Source organism: Coregonus lavaretus (genome assembly GCF_964263955.1).
Source record: "Coregonus lavaretus genome assembly, chromosome: 9".
Taxonomy (NCBI): Eukaryota; Metazoa; Chordata; class Actinopteri; order Salmoniformes; family Salmonidae; genus Coregonus; species Coregonus lavaretus.
Window position 1 is genome coordinate 26,785,272 of NC_139996.1, and position 27,341 is coordinate 26,812,612.

Sequence of the window (27,341 nt, forward strand, 5' to 3'; positions counted from 1 at the left end):
AGGGCCAGACGGATTACCAGGACGTGTACTCCGAGCATGTGCTGACCAACTGGCAAGTGTCTTCACTGACATTTTCAACATGTCCCTGACTGAGTCTGTAATACCAACATGTTTCAAGCAGACCACCATAGTCCCCGTGCCAAAGGACTCTTAAGATAACCTGCCTAAATGACTACCGACCCGTAGCACTGACGTCTGTAGCCATGAAGTGCTTTGAAAGGCTGGTCATGGCTCACATCAACAGCATTATCCCAGAAACCCTAGACCCACTCCAATTTGCATACCGCCCCAACAGATCCACAGATGATGCAATCTCTATTGCACTCCACACTGCCCTTTCCCACCTGGACAAGAGGAACACCTACGTCAGAATGCTATTCATTGACTACAGCTCAGCATTCAACACCATAGTGCCCTCTAAGCTCATCACTAAGCTAAGGATCCTGGGACTGCATGGCCAGGCACGACTCCAACACCATCATTAAGTTTGCCGACGACACAACAGTGGTAGGCCTGATCACCGACAACGATGAGACAGCCTATAGGGAGGAGGTCAGAGACCTGGCCGTGTGGTGCCAGGACAACAACCTCTCCCTCAACGTGACCAAGACAAAGGAGATGATTGTGGACTACAGGAAAAAAAAGAGGACTGAGCACGCCCCCATTCTCATCGACGGGGCTGTAGTGGAACAGGTTGAGAGCTTCAAGTTCCTTGGTGTCCACATCACCAACGAACTATCATGGTCCAAACACACCAAGACAGTCGTGAAGAGGGCACGACAAAGCCTATTCCCCCTCAGGAGACTGAAAAGATTTGGCATGGGTCCTCAGATCCTCAAAAAATTCTACAGCTGCACCATCGAGAGCATCCTGACTGGTTGCATCACCGCCTGGTATGGCAACTGCTTGGCCTCCGACTGCAAGGCACTACAGAGGGTAGTGCGTACGGCCCAGTACATCACTGGGGCCAAGCTTCCTGCCATCCAGGACCTCTATACCAGGCGGTGTCAGAGGAAGGCCCTCAAAATTGTCAAAGACTCCAGCCACCCTAGTCATAGACTGTTCTCTCTGCTACCGCACGGCAAGCGGTACCGGAGTGCCAAGTCTAGGTCCAAAAGACTTCTCAACAGCTTCTACCCCCAAGCCATAAGACTCCTGAACAGCTAATCATGGCTACCCGGACTATTTGCACTGCCCCCCCACCCCATCCTTTTTACGCTGCTGCTACTCTGTTAATTATTTATGCATAGTCACTTTAACTCTACCCACATGTACATATTACCTCAACTACCTCAACTAGCCGGTGCCCCCGCACATTGACTCTGCAACGGTACCCCCCTGTATATATAGCCTCCCTACTGTTACTTTATTTTACTTCTGCTCTTTTTTTTCGCAACACTTTTTTTGTTGTTGTTGTTTTATTTTTAAAAATAAATGCACTGTTGGTTAAGGGCTGTAAGTAAGCATTTCACTGTAATGTCTGCACCTGTTGTATTCGGCGCATGTGACCAATAAAATTTGATTTGATTTGATTTGATTTTAATGAGGGATGGCTATTGGAGGTTAGGCAGTTGTTAGTGGTCAGGACTTATAAGGGGTAAGCTGTGGTGGTGTGTACCTGAAGGTTTGGCTGTTGGCTGGTTGTTGGAGGACGTTGACTCTCCACACAGCTCCATAGAAAACTGTAGCTGCTCCTCATTCTCACCACTCCCTGGAAAACAAACAAACACACACAGAGTTCAATCTCTTTCACCCCTCAACACAACCAAGTGCAATAACTCAAGTAGAGGGTCTTATCTCCTTCAGCTCTTCGTAACTCCTTATCCCTTTATCTCTAACCCCTGACCTATAGCCTTTGAGCATACTAACCCCTGGTAAGAGCCTTGTCTGCTGCCAGCTGAGTCTCCTTTTCAAAACTCATGGCTACGGCCGTCACCGCCACCTGGAGGGGAGAGGGGGGAGAAACGGGAGAGGGTATGTGAGATAATGAGAGAGAATTAAACTATCATTACCTTGTTGCTATCATTTATTGACACAATGTCAGGTAAAGTGATGGGGGGAAAAAATGTATACAGTTACATATCGCGGTATTATTTTTGGATGATATTATATCGATATTTGACTCAAAGTATCGACTTCTTAAAAAAGGTAGCTTTAGCTAGCGCTAGTCGGCACCAAAACTCTGGTATTTTTCATCCTATAGCCCAAGTAAGGCTGGGCTATATGGCCTAAAAATCCTATCTCGATTTTTTAAAACGTATAGGCGATTCACAATATATATCTAGATTTTTTACAAATGTTTTCTCTAAATAAGCGTTGTTGTACAATTAAAAGGTCAAATACACTGCATTTCAAACAGTCAGCAATAATCTAATGAATTCAGGGCTTATGAAGTTATACCTAGGCTAAATATAAGCCTTCCACAACCATAAGACCCACAAACAATTTAATTATTTTATCAAAATAGTTTAACTTGCTGTTTTTGCAATAATCACTGATCTGGTCATCAAAAAGAAAGGAAAGGAGGACCAAGGCACTCTTCATATAATATATATATATTTTTTGTATGGAATGTTCAATAGAAACAAGTTTTTTTTTTTTTATCCAACGCGTTTCGGCTGCATGGCCTTCGTCAGGGAGTATAAAGAAATAATACAATGTCCTCTTTTTAACAGCTTTTCCAATTAGCCCTAATTTGAAGAGGGAGTGGTTACAAAGTTGATTGGACACACCTAGTAAGCAATACTATACAAATTAAAAAGTGAAATACTGTAACTATGTTATCATACAAATACAACTCGAAGTTAAAAGTATCAGAACACTTAGAAAGGTAGTTCTAACCTTAAATATGACTGGGAAAAGTGTCAAAAATAAGAAAGCAATATATTCCATCGTACACTAGAAACCAGCAAAACATGAACAACAACAGTCTAAACATAGCTGAGGGCAATTGAGCACAATGTCCACTAGATGACAGCAAATGGACCTATCACAACCCTACAGGAAGTAATCACTGATCTGGCTTTCAAGTCTGTCTACGAAAATGCCCTTTTTTGTTACAAATTTAACTAGAACCATGCATAATGCACATTCACTAGTAATGACTAACTTCTTGTAGCAGACATTAGGATATACAATTTTTTGAACACAGGTCTCATCAACAATCTCTCAAGCCCACGTGCTAGTGATTAGTCAGCGAATCTTTATATTTCAAGTTTAGTCAACTTGGGATCTATTTGCTAGCTAACAAGGTTGAACAGTTGAATTGTTATGAACACACCATTCTGTCTGTCTCCAACTGTTTGAAAAGCATGTTAGCCTGTCCACTTTATTCAGATGTTGAAATCAAGTGGCCTACCTTATTTCTCAGAAATGGAGTTCCTTATATGGAGTTCCTTATATAATTGTGTTTTATGCTTATTGCACATTTATAAAACACAGACTAGTATAACAGTCTTTGGCTAAAATGCAGCTAGCGGTACGTTTTCCAGATTCAATTTTCATTGATACTCTCGTTTTAGTAGTGTCTGCTCTGCACGCAATTTGAATAATTGAGACATAACAGGGGTATCGTTAGAAAAGTTAACTTCTCCTCTATTACAGTAAAATAATGTCTCAATTTGTTTTGGTGTCAATATGACCGATTCTGTTGGCCCAAATCTCAAATAGCGAGTTGAAACCGCTTGTCAGAGAGGAAGATGTGATCTCAACTTTGTTGGCGTATGGAGGCAGGGGGAGGGGCTTGGTGTGTGTGTAAAACATAGAGGAAGAGGCGAAGTGAAAGGTTTCACTCTCGCTAAAATCTTGTCCAAAATAAGACCAATGCATTTCTATGGGCTTATTTTGGACCTAAGCTTGTCCGCCTTTGGGACAACGACTCCCATTGTTAGGGCGGAGACGTGCATCTCGTCATATACAGATCTCTAGTGTAAATGGGAAGGTGCACACAGCACAGAGGAGCGAATGAGACGAGTCCAAAAATACAACATGATACGACATAAACGCTCATGAAAACGAAAAATACGACATAAACGCTCATGAAAACGAAAAATAACAAAACCTTGATTCTTGCGATACAGGCATTTGGAATATCGCACAAAAACATTACTTTGAATTAATTCGATATATCGCCCAGCCCTAAACCCAGGGCTATTCAACTCTAACTCTACGAGGTCCGGAACCTGCTGGTTTTCTGTTATGCCTGATCATTAATTGCACCCACCTGGTGTCCCAGGTCTAAATCAGTCCCTGATTAGAGGGGAACAATGAAAAAACGCAGTGGATCTGGCTTCGAGGCCCAGCGTTGAGTTTGAGGAATATAGCTTGTTCTCCATCTTCAACATATTTTCAGCACTTATTTCCCTGACTGATCGAAACTAAATGTATCATGCTCTCGTCTCTCTGCAGCAGACACATAGTGAGCAATATGTTTGGAACATCAAATCGCAATAAAATACCATTATCGAAACGCAATACATATAGAATCGTGAGAATCACAATACTGTGATTGATAATATTGTATCAGCACCTAAGTATCTTGATAATATCGTATTGTGAGGTCCCTGGCAATTCCCAGCCCTAATACTGACCAAAATGTTTTTAGGAAAGATGGACAAAATAGGAGAGGTGTGCTTATGTGTGTGTCCTCTTACCTGTATGAGTTCTTCTTCTGGTACGGCTACAGTGAAGTTGAGATGGCATAGACAGCAGGGGATCATGGAACGCAACTTAAAGTATAGACTCTACACACACACACACACACACACAAATAAAAAGCAGACAGTTCAATTTAATATGTAGATTAAGTAAGAGGAACACCAACGCTTGGGCTTGACCAGTATTTCCCCATTGTGCGTGTGTGTGTGGTCTTACCTTGAGCAAATTCTCACAGAGATCAGTGAAGATCTTGTTGAGGCCCTGGTTGGTCAGATTGGCATTACTGAGTCTGTAGACCCTGACAGATGTAAACATCTAGGGAGGGGGGGGATTGGCGAAGAACGAAAGACAAATATATTATAATCTCTCAATAACCTGTAGTACAGTAGTAGTAATAGCCTAGTAGTAGTAGTACAGCATTAGTAGTAAGAGTAGTAGTACAGTAGTAACAGTAGAAGTAGTAGTACAGTAGAAGTACAGTAGTAGTAGTAGTAGTACAGTAGTAGTAGAAGTAGTACAGTAGTAGTAGTAAAGTAGTAATAGAAGTAGCAGTAGTAGTAGTAGTAGTAGTAGTAGTAGTAGTACAGTAGTAGTTGAAGTAGTAGTACAGTAGTAATAGAAGTAGCAATAGTAGTAGTAGTAGTAGAAGTAGTACAGAAGTAGTAGTAGAAGTAGTAGTACAGTAGTAGTTGAAGTAGCAGTAGTAGTAGTACAGTAGTGGTAGTAGAAGTAGTAGTACAGTAGTAGTAGTACAGTAGCAGTAGTAGTACAGTAGTAGTAGTAGTAGTAGTACAGTAGCAGTAGTAGTACAGTAGTAGTAGTAGTACAGTAGTAGTAGAAGTACAGTAGTAGTAGTAGTAGTAGTACAGTAGTAGAAGTAGTACAGTAGTAGTAGTAGTACAGTAGTAGTAGAAGTACAGTAGTAGTAGTAGTGTTTCAGTGTGTGAATCTGACCTGTAGCCCTGAAGTCCAGTTGTAAATCCCAGGCATGACCTCTGTGTTACAGCTGTAGAACCCTGGAGAGAGAGACAGATAGATGGACGGATATCGTAAAAGACCAGAGCTGAATATCATTTCATTTCTAGTAGAACAGTGTGTGTGTGTGTACCTGCAGGCATGGGGGCATCAGTGAGTAGGGATTGGATGTCCTCTACTGCATCAGTGTCATCAATCTGAAGACATGAGAAGAAATACATTAACACACAGATTTGACTTGATTTGATTTATTAGGATCCCCATTAGCCGACGCCATTGGCAACAGCTAGTCTTACTGGAGTCCGACACATAACGAAAAATACATTATGACAAAATACTTTACAATTTCCATATATTTAAAAACATTAACATGTAGTGTGCATCTATCAGTTACACATACATGTCAGTACATACACACAACAAGTAGGTCACATGAGGGAGAGGTGTTGTGCCGTGAGGTGTTGCTTTATTTGTTTTTTAAGATCCTATACAGATCCTATACTACGCCCACACACTACAATTTACACATCCAACATAACACACCCCCCCTACAGTATACACACACACACACACACCCTACAGTACAGTAAACACAGCCAACCGTACATCCAGTACGAAGGCGTCCTTCTTGCCGTGGGAAAGGTCTAGCTCTGACAGCTCGTCTGAACTCTCAGAGGTAGACCTGAACAGTCTGGATCGCTGTCTGTCAGGGATAGGAGAGCCCACCACCTCCTCTATACACTCCTACAACAACAACAAAAATAACAATAATAACAACAACAACATGTGTGTGTGTGTGTGTGTGTCCGACCAACCCTGTCCGGGTTGTGAGCCACTGAGTTAGTCACAGTCCCATAGAAACACCATCAGTCCAAACCTCACACTAAGTAGCTACTTCCTTATCACACCCAATTTCACCCACACCCAATATAGTGCTATCATCAGAGTAGGTTTTTATATTAGTGATAATCTCACACACACACATTTTAGTGAAGGGAGGGAAAGTGAGAGGACTCTTTCATAAAGCCCTGTACTAGCTGTGTTCTTGAGTGTACTCACATAGAGCTGTGATTCTAGACTGTATCATAGAGCTGTGATTCTAGACTATCATAGAGCTGTGAATCTAGACTATCACAGAGCTGTGATTCTAGACTGTACTTAGAGCTGTGATTCTAGAGTGTATACATTTACTGTAGAGCTGTGATACTCATACAGCTGTAATTGTAGGACTACTCATATATTGTGATTCTAGAGTGGGTGTAGTACTTATATAGAACTGGGATTCTAGAGCTGTTGTACTGAGATAGAGCTGTGGTTTTAGAGGGTGAGGTACTCATATAAAGCTGTGATTAATAGAGAGGGTAGTGTGGCATGCGTCACTAATTGGGCAAGCTAGTACCGTATTCAGGCCGGTGAACGCCTCAGGGTCCAACGTAAATAACTTCTTAATAACCAGAGAAAGACACAGAGAGGAGTTAACTATGATGTTCCACACAGACTTACACCTGCACACATATGATTGTCTGTGTGTGTGTGTGTGTGTGTGTCTCTCTCTCTCTCACCAGGGGGTGTATGTTGTAGAGCTCCTTGTTCATGGCGATGGTGTCGTTGATGCGTTTCTGCATGGTGGAAATGTGTTGGTCGTAACTCAGGTCACTGGGAGTCTTACCAGCTATCTGGATACCACCTGGAGCTGGCAGGGCTGACAGGTACACACCTGTTGCAGACTGGACACACACACACACACATCAGAGAGAGAGACAGACATACACACACTTGTCAGATACACACCTTGTAGCAGACTGGAGGAGAGGAAGGGTCACACAGATGCACATAGACATACACACTCCAACACAGGACTTACAGCTAGTCCTAAGAGCATGTTTTCTCCCACACTGATCTGAATGCGGAGTCCAAACAGAGCGTTCATGGAGCGCAGCTTCAGTTTGTTCATCAGCTGGGTGTGGAGCTCATACTCCATGAAGGGGAGGAGGTTAGAGATGGCTGTGGCATTCACCTCCCCTTGGGACTTCTTCTTGGTACGACACAACCTGCAATACAACACAACATTACACACACCTCCCTGGGCCACCTTCTTCATACGAAACAGTTTAGAGGAACAACATAATATTACACAGACACAAAGACAGCATATATGGTTGTAGTGGTAGTGTGTGTTACCTGGCCTGTATGAGGCAGCCCTTCCCAGTAACAGCAGCCTCAACAGGTAGGTCTATGGTAGTAAAGAGCACGTCAGGGACCTTCTGTCTCCTACAGTGGTAGCAGTATGTGAGCTGAGCTGGGAACGGCATGTTGAACTCGTCATACGGGATGTGACAAAATCCGCAGCTAGGGGGCGACGCATCATCAAACCTGGAATACACACACTACTCAGAAAGTCTGCTAAAAAGCTATGAAGTTCATTCACTCATTTGCATTTTAGTCATTTAGCAGACACTCTTATCCAGAGCGACTTACAGGAGCCATTAGGGTTAAGTTCCTTGCTCAAGGGCACATCGACAGTATTTTCACCTAGTCAGCTTGGGGATACGAACCGGCGACCTTTCGGTTACTGGCCCAACCGCTAGGCCTAACCGCTAGGCTACCTGCCGCCTCGTTACGCCACTGTCCATTTAGAACCGATCCCTGACTAGGTTAGCTAGTCCAAAACCCTCCCGGCCACTCAAGTACTCTCACACCTACACTAACACCCATCCAACAGTGTGTGTGTGTGTGTGTGTGTGTGTGTGTGTGTGTGTGTGTGTATGTATGTATGTATGTATGTATGTATGTATGTATGTATGTATGTATGTATGTATGTGTGTGTGTTCCTACCCCAGCCAGGCTGAGCTAACTTCCCCCTCTCCCCTCTCCGACCCAACCACGCCGAGGGGCGGTTGCCGTGACAACCTGTGGTCGCTGCCGCCGGCGTCCAGACAGCCCTCGCGCATGAACCTGGGATTCAACATGGCCGCCGTGCCCGACGCAGACAGGATACACACCTCCTCACTTTGGAGGGAGGGGAGAGGGCGGAGGAGGGAGGGTAGAGGGGGGAAAAGAGGGTGATATGGGGATGTTAAAATTAGTGTACAATTAGATCACTTTCTTTGCCCATCAAACATACTTTGAAATAGAGCTTTGGTCTATGTATTGTGTGAGTATAAGTATGGTGTGTGTAATGTACCAGATGGTGGTACTCTCGCTGTATCCCACCACAGCGTGGCAACCCAGGGCTTTGGCATGAGACTTGATCTCCTGACGAATCTCCTCCCACCATGCGTCCCTCGTCTCCGGCTCGTCTGCAACACACACACACACCGTCATACACAGATGCACACAGTTACACATACATAGCGACACACACACACAAGCTGGCTACCTGACTCACTGTCTACCAGAACCTAGCGACTGTCAGAAATTAGCTGACCATCAGAAACTAGCAGCTATTAGAAACTAGCACCTATTAGAAACTGGCAACTTTCAGAAATGTACTGGCTATCGCAAACTAACTTTTAGAAGAAACTATCAGAAACTAGCGACGGTCGGAAACTAGTGATGGAAACTAGCTACTATCGGAAACTAGCAACTATCGGAAACGACTGACTATTAGAAACTAGCGACTATCAGCAAATACAAACTATCAGAAGAACTATCTGTCTGTCTGACCAACAGAGAATCAACTGACACTTTTTTTTGCTGATTGGGATAAATGGTGCATCATAGCAAGCAGATACCACTTAACCAACTGTCAGTATGTGACACAGTGAACATGATGTTGATGACAAACATGAAGATAATGTGTTTAGTTAGTGTCTGGGCTGTTCTCATCTCCTATAGCATTATCTCCAGGCCAGCCAATCACAGGAAGACAGGGATCCAGTGGGTGGAGTAATGGGGTGACGTCCCAAGTCCCCTGCATCTCCTTACCTTCATGCCCATAACGGGTGGTGTTCAGTAGGGCACACCAAAGCTAAACATTTTGAAATGGAAAACGAATAGGAGTATTCTTATTGGACAAGTTCAGGAAGTGTCTTCCTGTTTCAAAATGTTATCTCCAGTTTCTGTGCCTCCTGAACACAACCCTGGCTTCACATAAGGCCAGGAGAGGAGGAGGAGAGGAGACCATGTCAGAGCCTTCATCATATTTAAATGAGGGACACCTGGTGGAGGCTGAACCATGGTCCTTAATAACAACCATTGGTCCATGCCATACCTCCTTGGACAGGCCACATGCCCACACAGAGAGAGAGAGCGAGAGGAAGGGAGAGAGAAAGGGAGGGAGGGAGGGAGGGAGGGAGAAAGCGAAAAACAGAGAACGGGAGGAAGACGGATGGATCAAGTGTAACAGACCCAGAGCAGAGCAGGGTCCTCTCTTAAAGAAGCAGCATGTCTCACAGGGACGCTCACATCACGTTCACGCGCATGGGCGAGCTCATGAACACGTGCACGCTCATGGGCAGCGGAGGGCCATATTCATTCATCACAGAGTCTAAACCACCTCAGCCCTGTCTCTATCTCACTACACTACTCTCCGTTGCGCTCCCTCCCTCCCTCCATTCCTGTACCCCCTCCATTCTCTTGTCTCTTCCCCCCCGCCCCTGTATGAATACGGCCCAGTGGAAGCCAGGGATGATATGCACATGCCCAGTCTATCTTAGTGTGAACCTGGACAGGTTTGTCCACAATGTGAATGCTTTGCTGGGTTAGAGGAGCATTACTGAAGCGCTGGGAGAACATTAGGGATGCATTGCGTCACACACTGCCGTAGCAGGAGCAGCCTGGTAGGGTTGGCTAGCCAGGCAGGAGTCAGGGTGGGGGTGGGAGGGTGGGGGGGGTAGCGCATGCTCAGCACACACACACAGACTAGAGAGATGGCAGGTCAGTGAAAGACTGGCTAGTGACTACTGCACCAAAACACTGACAGAGATTTAGTCTGGAGGTTTAACTATATTTGTGTGTGTGTGCGTGTCAGTGAGCTGCCATGTCTCCATTGTGTGAAACCAGTAGAAGGAGGGAGGTACCTGCAGCAACACTATTCCAGTCTAGCAGTTTGTAAGAGCGTGTGTTACCCAACACTGGGCCAGAACAACACACACCATTAGTACAGAAAGAGAGAGAAAAAGAGAAGATACAAACTACAACACAACAGCACCACAGTCATTGCAAAGACAGACCACGGAGTCAATACCAGAGTCTAGCATAGAGAGGGAGAGGACAAGGTAGAGAGAAAAGCTAGAGTGATAAGAAGAATGATCCAAGAGAGATGCTGTGAAATTAGGAAGGAGAAAGAGGTATAGGCTAAAGAGGCTAGACCGAGAAGAGGCATGCACTAGCAGATACAGTGCCTTCATAAAGTATTCACACCCCTAGACTTTATCAACATGTTGTTGTGTTACAGCCTGAATTTAAAATTGATTCAATTGAGATTTCTTTGGTCACTGGCCAACACACAATCAAAATCCTAGACGGAAACCTGGTTTAATCTGCTTTCCAACAGACACTGGGAGACAAATTCAGTTTGTTGCTTACCAAGAAGACAGTGAATGTTCCTGAGTGGCCGAGTTACAGTTCTGACTTAAATCTACTTGAAAATCTATGGCAAGACCTGAAAATGGTTGTCTAGCAATGATCAACAACCAATTTGACAGAGCTTGAAGAATTTTGAAAGGAATAATGGACAACTGTTGCACAATCCATGTGTGAGATTTACCCAGAAAGACTGTTGTAATCGCTGCCAAAGGTGCTGCTACAAAGTATTGACTCAGGGGTGTGAATACTTATGTAAATGTGATAGTTCTGTATTTCATTTTCAAAAACTTTGCAAGAATGTCTAAAAACATGTTTTCACTTTGTCATCATGAGGTATTGTGTGTAGACGGCTGAGACAAAAAATGTTTTATCCATTTTGAATTCAGGACGTAACACAGCAAAATGTGGAATAAGTCAAGGGGCATGAATCATTTCTGAAGGCACTGTATCTCTACAGTCTAAGACTTAGGCTTGGCCTAATGTTTTTCAACAGTATTGAGAGTTAAAGTGAAAAGTTAACTTCTTGTAATTTTAGTGCACTCATTTTCTTTATCGTGATTAATCTGAAAGTGTTCAAAATATACTGAAAACATCTCAAATACATAACATTACACGATTACATTCATAGATTATGTTTTCACGTCTGAAATTGATTAAAATAAGAAAGTTTAATTGTGTTAACCTCAGAACAACTGTTAATTTCAGATAGCCTGCTGAATGGTCCTGGACCCTCTCTGGACCTCTACAGCTCTACATCCCAGAAGAGAGGGAGGTTCAGCCTATCAGCCTGCAGTAACTGTCTGATTAACCTTTCTCCTAACCATGTAACATCTAACACTACACCACAACAGACAGACAGCTCCTGCTCTCCGTGGAATGGGTGATTCTGAGACGACACACTGACGCTATTTTACTGGGTGTAAAGTCTGCTGTCAAATCAGAGGAGTCTGACAGACAACTTCTCTACCACCGCACTTCACCTCTTGTTGCGATGCCACATCTACCACTCCCACAATACTCAGTAGTGTTTTCACGATACCAGAATTTAGACTTCGATACCAGGTTTAGTATCACAATGCTCGATACCATCATGATACTCAATACCAAAACAATACCATGGCAAAACAAGAAGGCATATTAGCCAGTCACAGAAGGAAAAACTCAGCTACTGCTCTGTTCAATCGCTGGGCAACTTTTGAGTTCAATATCATTACATTCTAATTTTTTTACATCTACATTTTTCAGAGACAGCCATGTATGCATTAATGAATCAATTATACAATCATACAATCAATTTGACTTCGTTTTTACTAACCTAACAACATAATAATTTATTTGAATGGTAAATCAAGATGTAGCCTAGGCCTATCCACAATACAGGTGAATGCATATTCAATAGGAGTGTGTGCATGCATTTTGTTATTGAGCTGAACGCGATACACAACATCCAGGATTAGCATTTAGTCACTCCAGCAATGTGGTGGAAAATGGTGTTTCATAAGTAAGCATATTTTCCCTGTTTTTTTTTCAACCTTCTTGGGTATGAAGCTACAAACTTGGCACACCTCTATTTGGGGAGTTTCTCCCATTCTTCTCTGCAGATCCTCTCAAGCTCTGTCAGGTTGGATGGGGAGCGTCTCTACACAGCTATTTTCAGGTCTCCCCAGAGATGTTCGATTGGGTTCAAGTCCGGGCTCTGGCTGGGCCACTCAAGGACATTCAGAAACTTGTCCCGAAGCCACTCCTGCGTTGTTTTGGCTATGTGCTTAGGGTCGTTGTCCTGTTGTAAGATGAACCTACACCCCAGTCTGAGGTCCTGAGCGCTCTGGAGCAGGTTTTCATCAAGTATCTCTCTGTACTTTGCTCCGTTCATCTTCCCCTCAATCCTGACTAGTCTCCCAATGCCTGCCGCTGAAAAACATCCCCACAGCATAATTCTGCCACCACCATACTTCACCATAGGGATGGTGCCAGTTTTCCTCCAAACGTGAAGCTTAGCATTCAGGCCAAAGAGTTCAATCCTGGTCTGAGAGTCTTTAGGTGCTTTTTGGCAAACTACAAACAGGCTGTCATGTGCCTTTTACTGAGGAGTGGCTTCCGTCTGGCCACTCTACCATAAAGGCCTGATTGGTGGAGTTCTGCAAGGTTGGTTGTACTTCTGGAAGGTTCTCCCATCTCCACAGAGGAACTCTGGAGCTCTGTCAGAGTGACCATCGGGTTCTTGGTCACCTCCCTGACCAAGGCCCTTTTCCCCCGATTGCTCAGTTTAGCCAGGCGGCCAGCTCTAGGAAGAGTCTTGGTGGTTCCAAACCTCTTCAATTTAAGAATGATGGAGGCCACTGTGTTCTTGGGGACGTTCAATGCTGCAGAAATGTTTTGGTACTCTTCCCCAGATCTGTGCCTCGACACAATTCTGTCTCGGAGCTCTACGGACAATTTCTTCGACCTCATGGCTTGGTTTTTTGCACTGTCAACAGTGGGACCTTACATAGACAGGTGTGTGCCTTTCCAAATAATGTCCAATCAATTGAATTTACCACAGGTGGACTCCAATCAAGTTGTAGAAACATCTGAAAGATGATCTCAATTTTGAGTCTCATAGCAAAGGGTCTGAATACTTATTTAAATAAGGTATTTTTTTAATAATACATTTGCAAAAATTTATTAAAACCTGTTTTTGCTTCGTTATTAATCGGGTATTGTATGTAGATTGATGAGAAAAAAAAGTACCTTAATCCATTTTAGAATAAAGCTGTAAAGGGAAGGGGTATGAATACTTTCCGAATGCACTGTACATATTAACAACTGTGGCAACGATAAATGTCAATTTGGGTGGGGGCAGGGTAAATGTCCATAGGGGGAGCATCGGGGGGGAAGGAAGACCGGGGGGGGTAGGTGGGGGGACAGGGGGAGCAGGAAGCTGACTAGTGGTGGCTATTCAGCATGATAAATGTCCATTGGGGTTGGGGCAGGGTAAGAAATGTCAGTTGAGGTGGGGGCGGGAAACGAACCGGTCCACCAGGGATACAAATGTATTGCCGGCTGCATACAATGCGTTTGGACGGTAAGATGAAACGACTCAATATCGCCATCTGCCGGACTTTAGGCTACCTACAAAGCTGGAAGCTACCGGTATCTTCTTCCATTGTAATGTGTTCTAGCCTGTATGGACATTGTTTTGCGAACAGCAATTAACAGTTTCAACATTTCTACATGCCGTGTCGCATTATTAAAGTGTGTTAACTTCTTTGCAGCATGAGTGGGGAGCTAACATGATGTATCCCAGCCTCCCAGTGCAGGCTAGCAATGAGTAAGTGGAGCAGGAATGGTGCACACTATAATAAAGGGTCAGCTGCGCTGATAGTGTTGTGGAAAATCGTCCTTATCCTCATTAAAAATAAAGCACTTTCAGAGTTTTGTAGAATCAAGATAGACTTCATTACACAAGCCATAGAGCCGAGCTGGTCTACAGAGCAACTCCTTTTCAGCTCTCGGTTCTCATCCTTTATACAGTTTAATTTTTACTCATAATTCACGCCTTCTAGCTTAATCTCTCCCTGGTCAGTTCACTCCACCATTGTTTCCCAACCTTGACCGTTCCGCCCAATTTCTGTCTGATTCCTCCTTGATTCACTTTGTTTTTAATGGTGGCGTAATCTGATTTCTCCTCCTGTTATTACTCAGTTTTTAGAAACAATAGTGGCGTGACCAAACCCTATTTAGTAAAAATAACAGAGCCATTTCCCACATCATTACACACACAAACGATACAGGTGCACAGATGTATATAGTGACTAACATATGATTCAATAAATGTAATCTAAACATGTTAACGATTTAAGACAATCCTTGCATTCATTTAGGTATTATATACGTTTTCCCTCCAATGGCCATTGCTTCCATCCCTGTACTAAATTGGCTACCAGCCACCTAGGGGTTTTAAACCTTCTTTCCATAGCCCCTATTCAGTCAGATGATATTTTATCAAAAAGTAGCTGTTCCCATTTATATTCCTAATACCCCATCCCTACTGTTTTACTAGGTCTAGCTATGTGTGCTCTCCCTTGCGGACACCTCCCTGACACATTTTTCTGAATTAAAGCAGAACCTGTATAGGGGATTAGGAGCCTGGTCCGTAGACACCTATAACTGGAATCCCTCTGCTACATACATATGCTACTTAGGTAATACAACAGGGAGGCCTAACTTAATTTATCCATTGTTATCTGGTTATTCATAACCTATTTAAAACCGGTCTTTCTAGCAGCTCCCAATGCTCATTTCTAGGGTCTTCATCATCACTAATGTAATATGGAACAGGATATAAGTCTGGGAGATTGATATCCCCTACTCCTGTTCCCTTCAGCTGTTGCTGGTCCTTGTAGTCATGACAAGCCCATCCTCCTCCTGCCACTACCCCATATAGACATTCTGGGTTTTCATAAGGGAAGTCAAGTGGTCCTCCTTTGACGTTGTAGGGCTTCCCACTAGCATTTGTATAATGTCCTGGTTTCCCTGGGACTGGGATCAGTCATTTGTTTTACCGTGGTTTGGATCAGGAGTGATTTCACCAAAGGCATTATGCAGCAAAAGACCACTCCCATTACCACCAGTGTTACGCCTATCATGATTGCCATTTTTGCAAACATTGCTCCCTACTTCCCCAGAGTTAAGTCCAGCCAGTCCCAGGTGTGAGCATCATGCCCAGCATTGTCCTTAACTTCCTGTCTAAGTCCTTTAAGTTTAATCATAGCTTCAGCAAAGGATCCTTCTGGGGCGGTGTTATTGGGGATAAAGGTAGAACACTGTTCCCCAAACATTACACAGACTCCTCCTTTTTCCCGCTAACAACCAATCCAATTCATTCTACTGGTTGTGTGTACCTGCTCTCCCAGAGCTGTCAGTGCAGAGTCTGTGTAGTTGATAAACCTCTGTTGATTATTGTAAATGTAATTTATCCACTCTAGATTTTTGTTAGGTGATATCCAGAGAAATATTGATTCGAATCCTGATGTGATCTCATCTCTCGCTTTATATTCTTTTGGGATCCCTCTTGGTTGTCCAATCGCATCCAGATAAACTTTTGGGTCAGACTCATGCGCTCTTCTAATTATTTTTGGGGTGATGTCTTGACTGTCAGTTTTTAAGGGGTCCCAATCTACTATTACTGCTTGTTGCATCAGCTGTACCCTAGCACAAAGTCCTTCCCATTATTTTGGTAATGTTGCTCTAAGTCGTCGTCCCTGACAAACCCAGAATAAATCTGCGCGATCATTAGTTATTGTATTTGTTCAAAGTTCTAAATCACCTTTGCTTCCATACTTCTCCACATAGGTGGCATACCCCGTGTGCATATGCTGAATCTGTATAAATGTTTACTTCTTTATCTTTCCCTTTGTTGCATGCTGCTGGCAGTGCTTTTAGTTCTGCTAGTTGAGCAGAGCATGGTTGGTCACAACTTTCTCTGTCTATGGTGTAAAATTGGTTAATCTACTCCTTTCCTTACTATTGCATAACCAGCATGATTGCCTTCATAATCCCTAAAACTGCTACACAATCGTGTCTGTCTCCTCCTGTTTCTATTGGGATTCTTTCTGCCGGGTTAACTATAGTACACCGTTTTATGGTTACGTCTGGATAGGTTAACAGCGTCAGATGTTCCAATGGCCTGGCATTGGTCAGCACAAACTTGCCTTGTTCGATTAAGTCAGTTATTTTATGATGAGTATAGATCAACACCGGGTATCCCATTGTAATCGTAGATGCTTCATCATACAGTGGGGGAAAAAAGTATTTAGTCAGCCAACAATTGTGCAAGTTCTCCCACTTAAAAAGATGAGAGAGGCCTGTAATTTTTATCATAGGTACACGTCAACTATGACAGACAAAATTAGAAAAAAAAATCCAGAAAATCACATTGTAGGATTTTTAATGAATTTATTTGCAAATTATGGTGGAAAATAAGTTTTTGGTCAATAACAAAAGTTTCTCAATACTTTGTTATATACCCTTTGTTGGCAATGACACAGGTCAAACGTTTTCTGTAAGTCTTCACAAGGTTTTCACACACTGTTGCTGGTATTTTGGCCCATTCCTCCATGCAGATCTCCTCTAGAGCAGTGATGTTTTGGCGCTGTCGCTGGGCAACACAGACTTTCAACTCCCTCCAAAGATTTTCTATGGGGTTGAGATCTGGAGACTGGCTAGGCCACTCCAGAACCTTGAAATGCTTCTTACGAAGCCACTCCTTCGTTGCCCGGGCGGTGTGTTTGGGATCATTGTCATGCTGAAAGACCCAGCCACGTTTCATCTTCAATGCCCTTGCTGATGGAAGGAGGTTTTCACTCAAAATCTCACGATACATGGCCCCATTCATTCTTTCCTTTACACAGATCAGTCGTCCTGGTCCCTTTGCAGAAAAACAGCCCCAAAGCATGATGTTTCCACCCCCATGCTTCACAGTAGGTATGGTGTTCTTTGGATGCAACTCAGCATTCTTTGTCCTCCAAACACGACGAGTTGAGTTTTTACCGAAAAGTTATATTTTGGTTTCATATGACATTCTCCCAATCCTCTTCTGGATCATCCAAATGCACTCTAGCAAACTTCAGATGGGCCTGGACATGTACTGGCTTAAGCAGGGGGACACATCTGGCACTGCAGGATTTGAGTCCCTGGCGGCGTAGTGTGTTACTGATGGTAGGCTTTGTTACTTTGGTCCCAGCTCTCTGCAGGTCATTCACTAGGGCCCCCCGTGTGGTTCTGGGATTTTTGCTCACCGTTCTTGTGATCATTTTGACCCCACGGGGTGAGATCTGTGGTCTTGTATGTCTTCCATTTCCTAATAATTGCTCCCACAGTTGATTTCTTCAAACCAAGCTGCTTACATATTGCAGATTCAGTCTTCCCAGCCTGGTGCAGGTCTACAATTTTGTTTCTGTTGTCCTTTGACAGCTCTTTGGTCTTGGCCATAGTGGAGTTTGGAGTGTGACTGTTTGAGGTTGTGGACAGGTGTCTTTTATACTGATAACAAGTTCAAACAGGTGCCATTAATACAGGTAACGAGTGGAGGACAGAGGAGCATCTTAAAGAAGAAGTTACAGGTCTGTGAGAGCCAGAAATCTTGCTTGTTTGTAGGTGACCAAATACTTATTTTCCACCATAATTTGCAAATAAATTCATTACAAATCCTACAATGTGATTTTCTGGATTTTTTTTTCTCAATTTGTCTGTCATAGTTGACGTGTACCTATGATGAACATTACAGGCCTCTCTCATCATTTTAAGTGGGAGAACTTGCACAATTGGTGGCTGACTAAATACTTTTTTTCCTCACTGTATGCATATTGTACAGCTGCCTACCCTTGGTAGCATGGTGGGTAACCCTGTGCTACTGAATCTATTTTAGTACTATAAAAAGCTATTGGCTGCTTTCTCCGCCCTACACGTCTCTTGCATTAGTACTGCGGTTGCAAATCCCTGACAACGGTTGGCTGCATATAACAGAAAAGGTTTCCTATAGTCTTGAATCCCTAATGCTGGGGCCATTTGCATTTCTTGTTTAATTGTTTCAAATGCAGCTAATGCATCACCATTCTATTTTATCCTTGCCCTCAATTCTGTTATTCCTGCATTTTTCATTATTTCTCTTAAGGGGGCTGTTTTACTGCGTAGTCTTCTACCCAATCCGAACTAAATCCTGTCATTCCTAGAAATGTCATCATTACTCCCACTATCTGCGGTATTGGGGCTTTACTTAACCCTTCCAGTTGTGAGGGCGCTATTGCTTTAGGTCTGTTGGGCTATAGTTCTTCCCAGGTATTCCACCTGTGATTGGCAATACTGAAGTTTTTTCAACAATATTTTATGTCCACCTTCTGCTAGTTTTTTCAGTATCTATACAGTATCTCGATGACACTGTTCTATCGTGGTTGCACATACCAGTAGGTCACCCACATACTGTATCAGTGTTCCTTCCAGTGTTAGATATTCTAGATCAGCTCGCAATACCTGATTAAATACATGAGGCGAGTGCTTAAATCCTTGTGGAATTTGTGTTCAAAAGTTTGGGGTCACTTAGAAATGTGCCTGTTTTCGAAAGAAAAACTTTTTTTTTGTCCATTAAAATAACATCAAATTGATCAGAAATACAGTGTAGACATTGTTAATGTTGTAAATGGCTATTGTAGCTGGAAACGGCAGATTTTTTATGGAATATCTACATAGGCGTACAGAGGCACATTATCAGCAACCATCAGTCCTGTGTTCCAATGGCACATTGTGTTTGCTAATCCAAGTTTTTCATTTTAAAAGGCTAATTGATCATTAGAAAACCCTTTCGCAATTATATTAGCACAGCTGAAAACTGTTGTGCTGATTAATGAAGCAATAAAACTGGCCTTCTTGAGACTAGTTGAGTATCTGGAGCATCAGCAATTGTGGGTTCGATTACAGGATCAAAATTGCCAGAAACAAAGAACTTTCTGAAACTCGTCAGTCTATTCTTGTCATGAGAAATTAAGGCTATTCCTTGCGAGGAATTGCCAAGAAACTGAAGATCTCATACAACGCTGTGTACTACTCCCTTCACAGAACAGCGCAAACTGGCTCTAACCAGAATAGGTTTTCTTTTGAAAACAAGGACATTTCTAAGTGACCCCAAACTTTTGAACAGTAGTGTACAGTGGTGTGAAAAAGTGTTTGCCCCCTTCCTGATTTCTTATTTATTTGCCACACTTAAATGTTTCAGATCATCAAACGCATTTTAATATTAGTCAAAGATAACACAAGTAAACACAAAATGCAGTTTTGAAATGAAGGTTGTTATTATTAAGGGAAAACAAAATCCAAACCTACATGGCCCTGTGTGAAAAAGTGATTGCCCACTACAACCTAATAACTGGTTGGGCCACCCTTAGCAGCAACAACTGCAATCAAGCATTTGCGATAACTTGCAATGAGTGTTTTACAGCGCTGTGGAGGAATTTTGGCCCACTCATCTTTGCAAAATTGTTGTAATTCAGCCACATTGGAGGGTTTTCGAGCATGAACTGCATTTTTAAGGTCATGCCACAGCATCTCAATAGGATTCAGGTCAGGACTTTGACTAGGCCACTCCAAAGTCTTCATTTTGTTTTTCTTCAGCCATTCAGAGGTGGACTTGCTGGTGTGTTTTGGATCATTGTCCTGCTGCAGAACCCAAGTTCGCTTCAGCTTGAGGTCACGAACAGATGGCCGGACATTCTCCTTCAGGATTTTTTGGTAGACAGCAGAATTCATGGTTCCATTTATCACAGCAAGTCATCCAGGACCTGAAGCAGCAAAACAGGCCCAGATCATCACACTACCACCACCATATTTTACTGTTGGTATGAAGTTCTTTTTCTGAAATGCAGTGTTACTTTTACACCAGATGTAATGGGACACACACCTTTCAAAAAGTTCAACTTTTGTCTCGTCAGTCCACAGAGTATTTTCCCAAAGGTCTTGGGGATCATCAATATTTTTTCTGGCAAAAATTAGACAAGCCTTAATGTTATTTTTGCTCAGCAGTGGTTTTCGTCTTCGAACTCTGCCATGCAGGCCATTTTTGCCCAGTCTCTTTCTTATGGTGGAGTCATGAACACTGACCTTAACTGAGGCAAGTGAGGCCTGCAGCTCTTTGGATGTTGTTGTGGGGTCTTTTGTGACCTCTTGGATGAGTCGTCGCTGCGCTCTTGGGGTAATTTTGGTCGGCCGGCCACTCCTGGGAAGGTTCACCACTGTTCCATGTTTTCGCCATTTGTGGATAATGGCTCTCACTGTGGTTCGCTGGAGTCCCAAAGCTTTAGAAATGGCTTTATAACCTTTTCCAGACTTCCAGAATTACTTTCTTTCTCATTTGTTCCTGAATTTCTTTGGATCTCGGCATGATGTCTTTTGGTCTACTTCACTTTGTCAGGCAGGTCCTATTTAAGTGATTCCTTGATTGAGAACAGGTGGGGCAGTAATCAGGCCTGGGTGTGGCTAGAGGAATTGAACTCAGGTGTGATAAACCACAGTTGAGTTGTGTTATAACAGGGGGGGGGGGCAAACACTTTTTCACACAGGGCCATGTAGGTTTGGATTTTGTTTTCCCTTAATAATAACAACCTTCATTTCAAAACTGCATTTTGTGTTTACTTGTGTTATCTTTGACTAATATTTAAATTTGTTTGATGATCTGAAACATTTAAGTGTGACAAAAATGCAAACAAATCAGGAAGGGGGCAAACACTTTTTCACACCACTGTATATCTTCCTGATCTATTATTACGCCCTCTGATTTTACACAGCGCATCTCTTCCTAATAAGTTAACTGGAGTGTGTTCTGATACTAACATTGGTATGCAGGTAACTTTTCCTCCTGCTTCTAGTTTCACTGGAGCTGTCATAGGTATTAGCTGCGTTTGTCCCGAAAATCCTACCGTCTTTGCATATTTGCCTGACATGGGGAGGTGAGAGACATCATTTGGACTTACACATGAGTAAGCAAACACCTGGAAGCCCTCTTGCCCTTAATTTCTGGGTCTGTTTCCATTGTTTTTGTTTTGCCACTGTCCAGGGGATTGTTGCGTGTACACATTTACTACTGGTGCGGCAGGAGCTCTCTGGCCTTGCTGTTGAGGTGGTGGTTGTGGGCCTCCCTGGGTGACAGGTGCCATGGTGCCCCCTTCTGGTATTGATGGAGTGGTCAATGGGGCTTATGTTTTCTTTTTGTCCTTTCTTGTCAGCTCTTTCAGCTGCATTGGTGTCACTTTTCTCTGAATGTCTCTCCCCTGCTCTGCCAGTTTCTGTTCGGCCTTCCTGTATCCTTGTGTGATTTTGACGTTCGTCCCACCACATCTTCCAGTCTGCTTCTGACAGGTGTCAGCATTGCTTCCATCAATGATGTCCTGAACAGTGTTGTCATCAGTGGATCCCCCTCTTGGTCTTTCTCTGTTTCTTGTTGCCATTTTTTCAGCTGGTGGTGTAGGTAGTTTGCCGGGATTTCTTTATCCCCCAGTAGTTCCCCTCTCAGTGCTTTAGTGTCTATTTTGGCCGGAAACTCTGTACTCAGAGTCCTCCATAACAATGGCCTATAAGTGTCAAATGTCTGTCTATCCATTATCACCGTTTGCACCGCCTGTCCCAGGCCACACTGCATCATGTCCTCCATTTTGGCCACCCCCACCATCCTGGCCAACGATGCCTTCAGGTCTCCCACCGCCAGCAGTTTCCCCATTGTTCAATCTTCAAACGTTCTAATCCATTTTCCTGCTCCTTCATGCATGTTGGGCAGTCTAGTCACCAAGCCTTCCAGGTCCTGAGATCCCCAGGGCACATAATGGCCTTGTGTCCCTTTTATCAAAATAGGGTATTGAGCCTTATATCTTTTATTTTTATTGTCTCTCTATCCCTTAATCTTCAGATTTTTGTATGTGAGCTTGTATTACCTCGCTTTGTTCTGTCACTATGGATTTGTTCCCTGCTATTTCTTCCTGCTTTTTTAATTGTTTCTCTAGCCCCCTCTGCTCTTGTTCAGAGGCAGCACCATTTTTTAATTCTTCATCTTCATCATTACTTACATCATCCCACTCACTTTGCCCGTCATAATCTCGTCCATTTTCCCCATTGTTTTCCAGTTCTGCTAACATGCCCCTCAGTCCTCCATAGCAGTCCATATCTAGTTTTTGTTCTATTTTTTTTATATTGGGGTAGAGTCATGCTGCTTCCAATTTTCTCCTCTAGCTTTACATCTCCTTTTATTTCCACCAGTCCTGTAACCTGAGGGTACTGTCCCCCTTGAATGTATGGTGGGGGTGCGGTTACGCAAGCCCTTTTTCCTTCTTTTTCTTTTAATATCATTCTAGCTTTAGCCATGCCTTCCTCCCAGAACATTTTCAAAATCTCTTCTTTCTTTTCTCTCCTGCTTTATAGTTTTTTATTACTGTATCCATTTCCTCACACACTGCCATTTTTCTGGTTCTTTTTCCCCCATTTTTCAGAGATTTTTCCAATCTCTTCTTTATTCAATGAGAACCTTTTTATTACTTCTACTGGTGTTCCTGCCATTTCTACTCCTTGTATTCTTGGTCTTCCTGTTGCTAGCCTCACGTTTGGTTCAGTGTCTCTGTTAGGATGTAGGGTTGGAAATATTTTCCTTACTGCTTTCCTCGTGCCTATTTGTTCCCTTAGTATTGTTACTCGTTTTGGAATAAACCACTGAATTTCTCTTAAAATTACAGACACCTCTAGTTGAGGTTCTCTTATTGTCTTTCCTGTCTGTCCTTTCCCTCTTTCAAAACCTTGCTCTTCCCCTAGTGTCAGCCAAGGTTCAACTTGTTTATCTATTGGTTTTACTAGAAAAGATAACCTTTTTTGATCTGCTAGCTCAAGAGTTTTTCCAATTTTCTGTACTGTCCAATTCCTTCCTACTATCCCAGCCCAAGCCACATATGGCCACTCTTCACTTGTTTCTGCTAAATTCTTTGTTCCCGTTAGCGATCTCAGCTGAAAGTTTTTATATTCCTCAGTCACCCTAATATGTCTTCATACTCGGTTTCTTTCCACAAAATGCGTTCTTATCCCATGTGTCTCTCTTAATATGATTTTTTATTCTTTGTTCCCTTGTCTCATCTCCCATTAAGAAACCACTCTTGCTCGCTTGTTTTTAGGAATTTTCCCAGTGGTCCGTTTAGCCTTGGCTTATTTGACCACACCCTGTTTTCCCCTATCAGTATCCACGTTACTTCCCTACGAAATGTTCCTCCAGTTCTATTACAGTGATCCATGTTTCCCGTATCCAAATTATTATATCGGTTTTCTCTTTCTGTGTATATGTGTACCTCGAACGTTATTACTTTTACGTTTTCTGTCACTGTATATTCCACTGTTTCACATCCCCTTATCTGATATCTAAATTTGCTTGGTACTCGCCGTTGTCGACGTTTTGGCATTTATTTTCTATTTTTCCCGTCCATTCAGACCTCTAGTTTTTACACTAGAGCGGTATCCACGGTTCTATTTATTCTGCCCGTTCAGACCCCTAGTAATATATTTAATATCCTAGGGCGCTATCCACAGATTTTATTCTGCCCGTTCAGACCCCTAGTAATATACACTAAGGCGGTCTCCACAGATTCTATTCTGCCCGTTCAGACCCCTAGTAATATACACTAAGGCGGTATCCACAGAATCTACCCTGCCCGTTCAGTCCTCTGGAGTTCTACTTTCTTATTTTTCCAAAGCGGTATCCGCAGGCACCTGCCCGTTGAGTCCTCCAGTGCTATATTCCCTTAACACACCTAGAGTGGTATCCACAGGATTTTTCTTATGTTAACATTCATGCATACTTTTTGAATTTAGCCCGTAATTTGGAGAGACCTCCGATACCTGACCTCCGAATCAGATGATCCGAACCACACAAACTTCTATACTAATATTAAGTACTCTGCTTACCTTTTTTCAGTGGCCACTGTGTTTGTGTGGTTCGTTCAGCCTCCTCCGGTGGCTCAGTACCTGTCTACCCCCTTTTGCCAGTCCCTTCGTGGTCTCCAATTATGTTGTGGAAAATCGTCCTTATCCTCATTAAAAATAAAAGCACTTTCAGAGTTTTGTAGAATCAAGATATACTTTATTACACAAGCAATAGAGCCGAGCTGGTCTGCAGAGCAACTCCTTTTCAGCTCTCGGTTCTCATCCTTTACACGGTTTCATTTTTACTCATAATTCACGCCTTCTATCTTAATCCCTCCCTGGTCAGTTCACTCCACCATTGTTTCCCAACCTTGACCGTTCCGCCCAATTTCTGTCTGATTCCTCCTCTTGAGTCACTTTGTTTTTAATGGTGGCGTAATCTGACTTCTCCTCCTGTTATTACTCAGTTTTTGGAAACAATAGTGGCGTGACCAAACCCTATTTAGTAAAAATAACAGCCATTTCATGTTTTAACCCTTTAATGCTTCTTAATCCATAGACGTATAGGCGTTTCATTCTACAGCATGCATGACTCATATAATTGGTTTGTTATGTTGTCCACCCTTGCATGAGCCAGAGAAGTTAACAAAAAATCGGCAATAATAGACAGGCTTGATCCATGAGACACATTTGACAAAGTACCAAAAGGAACAGAAATTCTAGTATCAAACCGTTTTTCTTGATCTAGTATCAAAAAAGTACAGAAGTTTCGGTATACCGTGCAACACTAGTACTCAGACAAACAAGGCCCTAAAAGGCTCATATCCTAACTCCGAAAGTACCAGGCAAGAGTCACATTTTCCTGTTACAACAGAAACATGTGAACTTTTCAGAAACGCAGAGTCGCTTCAAATATACTTGAAGTGTAGAAAATACGCTTCAGAAGTGTGTGCTCGCTGATGAGATGCTTCTGCAGCCGATGTAGTATCATTGATTACAGTGGGTCCATCTAAACCATCTCTAGTAAAGGGCTATTTATACCCTACAGAGGTGGACCCTACGGAGAGTAGTGCAGTGTTGCAATGTCATTTTCTATCACAAAAACGGCATGTTCTTGTAATACGGTACGGCATTCAACGCAGTTTTTTGCTACCTGGAAAGTGGGACACGCCATATCATTACTAGTGAAGACTTCAGGGGGAGTATTGAGAGAGTTTTGCATTGGAAATCATGCCCGTGTCTACATCACATATTTTCCGGTATCCCATCTGGTATAAACACGGAAGAGATGGACGTATTGTTACTTCCTTGCTACTACTTGCTATTCTACTTGCAAGCTTCCTTTACAAGAGTATGATAACCTCTACAACAACCCATCGATGCAGTTGTATAGGACAAACACGCAAAAGACAACAGCTGGTGGGAGATATCCCGAAATTTGAACACTGATACTGATATAAAAGAAACATGTTGAAAGATTCGGGACCGGTATATTCGCAATCTGAAAAAGGTGAACGAAACAAGGAGTAGGGCTGCTGCCTGTGTGTGTGTCCCACCAATTGTCTGACAACTGGATTAGCTTTGTGATTGAGTGAAACAATGTCAGGCAGACACCAATATGCCAGATACGGTACATACTGTTGTCATGCAGCGGTCTCCTTTTGTACAGTCAAAATCAAAGTTTATTCGTCGCGTACACAGATTTGCAGGTGCAGCAAAATGCTTATTTTTATAGCTCCAACAGTGCAGTAATAATACCTAGCAAAAAATATATTACTAAACAATATGCACATAATCCAAAAAGTAAAAAAAAATTAAGAAATATCAGAGGGAGCAATGTCAGAGTCCAGAATATACAGTGGGGAGAACAAGTATTTGATACATCTAAAACAAAAATCCAGAAAATCACATTGTATGATTTTTAAGTAATGAATTTGCATTTTATTGCATGACATAAGTATTTGATCACCTACCAACCAGTAAGAATTCCGGCTCTCACAAATCTGTTCGTTTTTCTTTAAGAAGCCCTCCTGTTCTCCACTCATTACCTGTATTAACTGCACCTGTTTGAACTCGTTACCTGTATAAAAGACACCTGTCCACACACTCAATCAAACAGACTCCAACCTCTCCACAATGGCCAAGACCAGAGAGCTGTGTATGGACATCAGGGATAAAATTGTAGACCTGAACAAGGTTGGGATGGGCTACAGGACAATATGCAAGCAGCTTGGTGAGAAGGCAACAACTGTTGGCGCAATTATTAGAAAATGGAAGAAGTTCAAGATGACGGTCAATCACCCTCGGTCTGGGGCTCCATGCAAGATATCACCTCGTGGGGCATCAATGATCATGAGGAAGGTGGGGGATCAGCCCAGAACTACACGGCAGGACCTGGTCAATGACCTGAAGAGAGCTGGGAACACAGTCTCAAAGAAAACCATTAGTAACACACTACGCCGTCATGGATTAAAATCCTGCAGCACACGCAAGGTCTGTCTGAAGTTTGCCAATGACCATCTGGATGATCCAGAGGAGGAATGGGAGAAGGTCATGTGGTCTGATGAGACAAAAATAGAGCTTTTTGGTCTAAACTCCACTCGCCGTGTTTGGAGGAAGAAGAAGGATGAGTACAACCCCAAGAACACCATCCCAACCGTGAAGCATGGAGGTGGAAACATCATTCTTTGGGGATGCTTTTCTGCAAAGGGGACAAGATGACTGCACCGTATTGAGGGGAGGATGGATGGGGCCATGTATCGCGA

General features: G+C 42.9%; 1 protein-coding gene across 2 annotated transcripts in view; it reads right to left on the reverse strand.

Moving 5' to 3' along the window:
* c2cd5 (C2 calcium dependent domain containing 5) overlaps positions 1 to 27,341 on the reverse strand; it is a 75,468-nt gene that overhangs the window by 19,128 nt on the left and 28,999 nt on the right. For both annotated transcript variants that reach the window (XM_084169490.1, XM_084169489.1), the window contains exons 11-23: positions 8,816 to 8,930; positions 8,467 to 8,640; positions 7,813 to 8,004; positions 7,496 to 7,682; positions 7,194 to 7,358; positions 7,031 to 7,075; positions 6,238 to 6,375; positions 5,765 to 5,828; positions 5,611 to 5,672; positions 4,873 to 4,971; positions 4,653 to 4,742; positions 1,870 to 1,942; positions 1,619 to 1,711 (exon numbers count right to left, since the gene is read on the reverse strand). In XM_084169490.1, the coding sequence (XP_084025616.1) occupies positions 1,619 to 1,711; positions 1,870 to 1,942; positions 4,653 to 4,742; positions 4,873 to 4,971; positions 5,611 to 5,672; positions 5,765 to 5,828; positions 6,238 to 6,375; positions 7,031 to 7,075; positions 7,194 to 7,358; positions 7,496 to 7,682; positions 7,813 to 8,004; positions 8,467 to 8,640; positions 8,816 to 8,930 (1,497 nt within the window). The remainder of the gene's footprint in view (positions 1 to 1,618; positions 1,712 to 1,869; positions 1,943 to 4,652; positions 4,743 to 4,872; positions 4,972 to 5,610; positions 5,673 to 5,764; positions 5,829 to 6,237; positions 6,376 to 7,030; positions 7,076 to 7,193; positions 7,359 to 7,495; positions 7,683 to 7,812; positions 8,005 to 8,466; positions 8,641 to 8,815; positions 8,931 to 27,341) is intronic.